General features: G+C 37.3%; 1 protein-coding gene across 1 annotated transcript in view; it reads right to left on the bottom strand.

Annotated features, from left to right (window-relative positions):
* The window catches only part of KLHL7 (kelch like family member 7), a 25,222-nt gene that overhangs the window by 17,091 nt on the left and 6,725 nt on the right, over positions 1-1,406 (bottom strand). Inside the window, exon 4 of the mRNA XM_027895822.1 lies at positions 733-857. Within this exon, the coding sequence (XP_027751623.1) occupies positions 733-857 (125 nt within the window). The remainder of the gene's footprint in view (positions 1-732; positions 858-1,406) is intronic.

Below are 1,406 nucleotides of genomic sequence, written 5' to 3'. Positions count from 1 at the left end.
TAAGTGGCATTTTACTTAGTAGATAATGCCTTTCTTCCAGCAGTTGTTTCAGAGCCACAGCTGTACTGCATCGAAGTGTTAGTTGAATCATTGCAATTCAGATATCCTGCAAAACATTTCTATTATAAAAATCTGTAACATGATTTGAGCTGTTACTAGGAGAATTACCTAACAAATGTCAGTGAGAAACCCTAAAAACAAGTTTCTCTTTAATCTCTGATTATTGAAGTGCACCAAATCTTAAGTATGAAAAGGTATTTAGTTCTACTTGTTTACCTTTTCTGTAATGTCAACTTCACATTACAGCTACAGAATATATTATATTATATTAAACCTGCCCAGATGACATTCATAGATTTCAGTCAAAATAAAGAGTGAATAAACCCAAAAGTAACCTAAACTTATTCTATTCCTACTTGTAGAAGATATGCTAGTTTTGTAAGCTACAAATCTGTCAAATTGTGTCTGTGAGTACAGTAGCAATTGAAAGCTCCACCTTTTCAACTGTGGTTCTCTAACCAACAAGAAGCACCAGTGTCCTATCAAGCTGGATGAGACCTTGCACATTCAGTGGACCTTGTGGCAAGGGGCAACAGTTCAGATCCAGAGGAAAATTATTTTTATCTACTTGGATTCAGCCAAACGTTACTGTCTTTTAGACAATACTATCTACTTTTTGCGAATAGCAAAGTTAAAAAACTTAAGGAGTAAGTTTAAGTCTATTTCTCTTACCAAGACAATTGGAAGCATCAACTTGTTCTTTTAAGAAATCCACGCACATTTTTTTCACAGGTTCAATTTGATACTGGTTTGCTGCATCTAGTAAAGACTGGACATTATTGCTGTTAACTGAGATTCTGAAAAAGAGAAGGTATAAAATTAGCATCTGAAATTACCTCATTTGCTGCAGTAAAAAAAAAAAACTTAACACCAAAAAAGGCAAAATTATTTCCCTGCTATATGCCCAAGAATCTTTCATACACAGTTTGAAGACACAACCTCTTTTCATGATCTTTCCAAACTGCTTTCATTTGCCCTGCTTTACTGAGGCAGGGCAAAGAGTAACCAGTCCTGGGATCTGAAGAATAAGCCTGTAACACAGTCCTATACCATTGCTTTGACTTGTGTGATTAGACACTAACACACACACACACACACACAAAAGTAAAATCCAAAAAAAACTTTTTTATGACAGTTTAGTACTCCCAAACAGACATCAACAAACTCTGTCTAAACTCACCATCAGGACTGCCCTGGCTGATTTGCCCAGAGTTCATAAGCAGAACCAGTATGGCACTGTTTCAAGAGAAGGTACAGAACCCACAGACTAGGGCTTGGGCACCAGGGCAGGCAACCATGTGGCTGGGGTGCCTACACTGTCTCTTACCACTGATGGAGTATAGAGG

Source organism: Empidonax traillii, unplaced genomic scaffold (genome assembly GCF_003031625.1).
Source record: "Empidonax traillii isolate 1590-97213 ecotype Southwest subspecies unplaced genomic scaffold, ASM303162v1 scaffold17:size2698205, whole genome shotgun sequence".
Lineage (NCBI taxonomy): Eukaryota > Metazoa > Chordata > Aves > Passeriformes > Tyrannidae > Empidonax > Empidonax traillii.
This window is presented reverse-complemented; position numbering and strand designations above follow the sequence as displayed.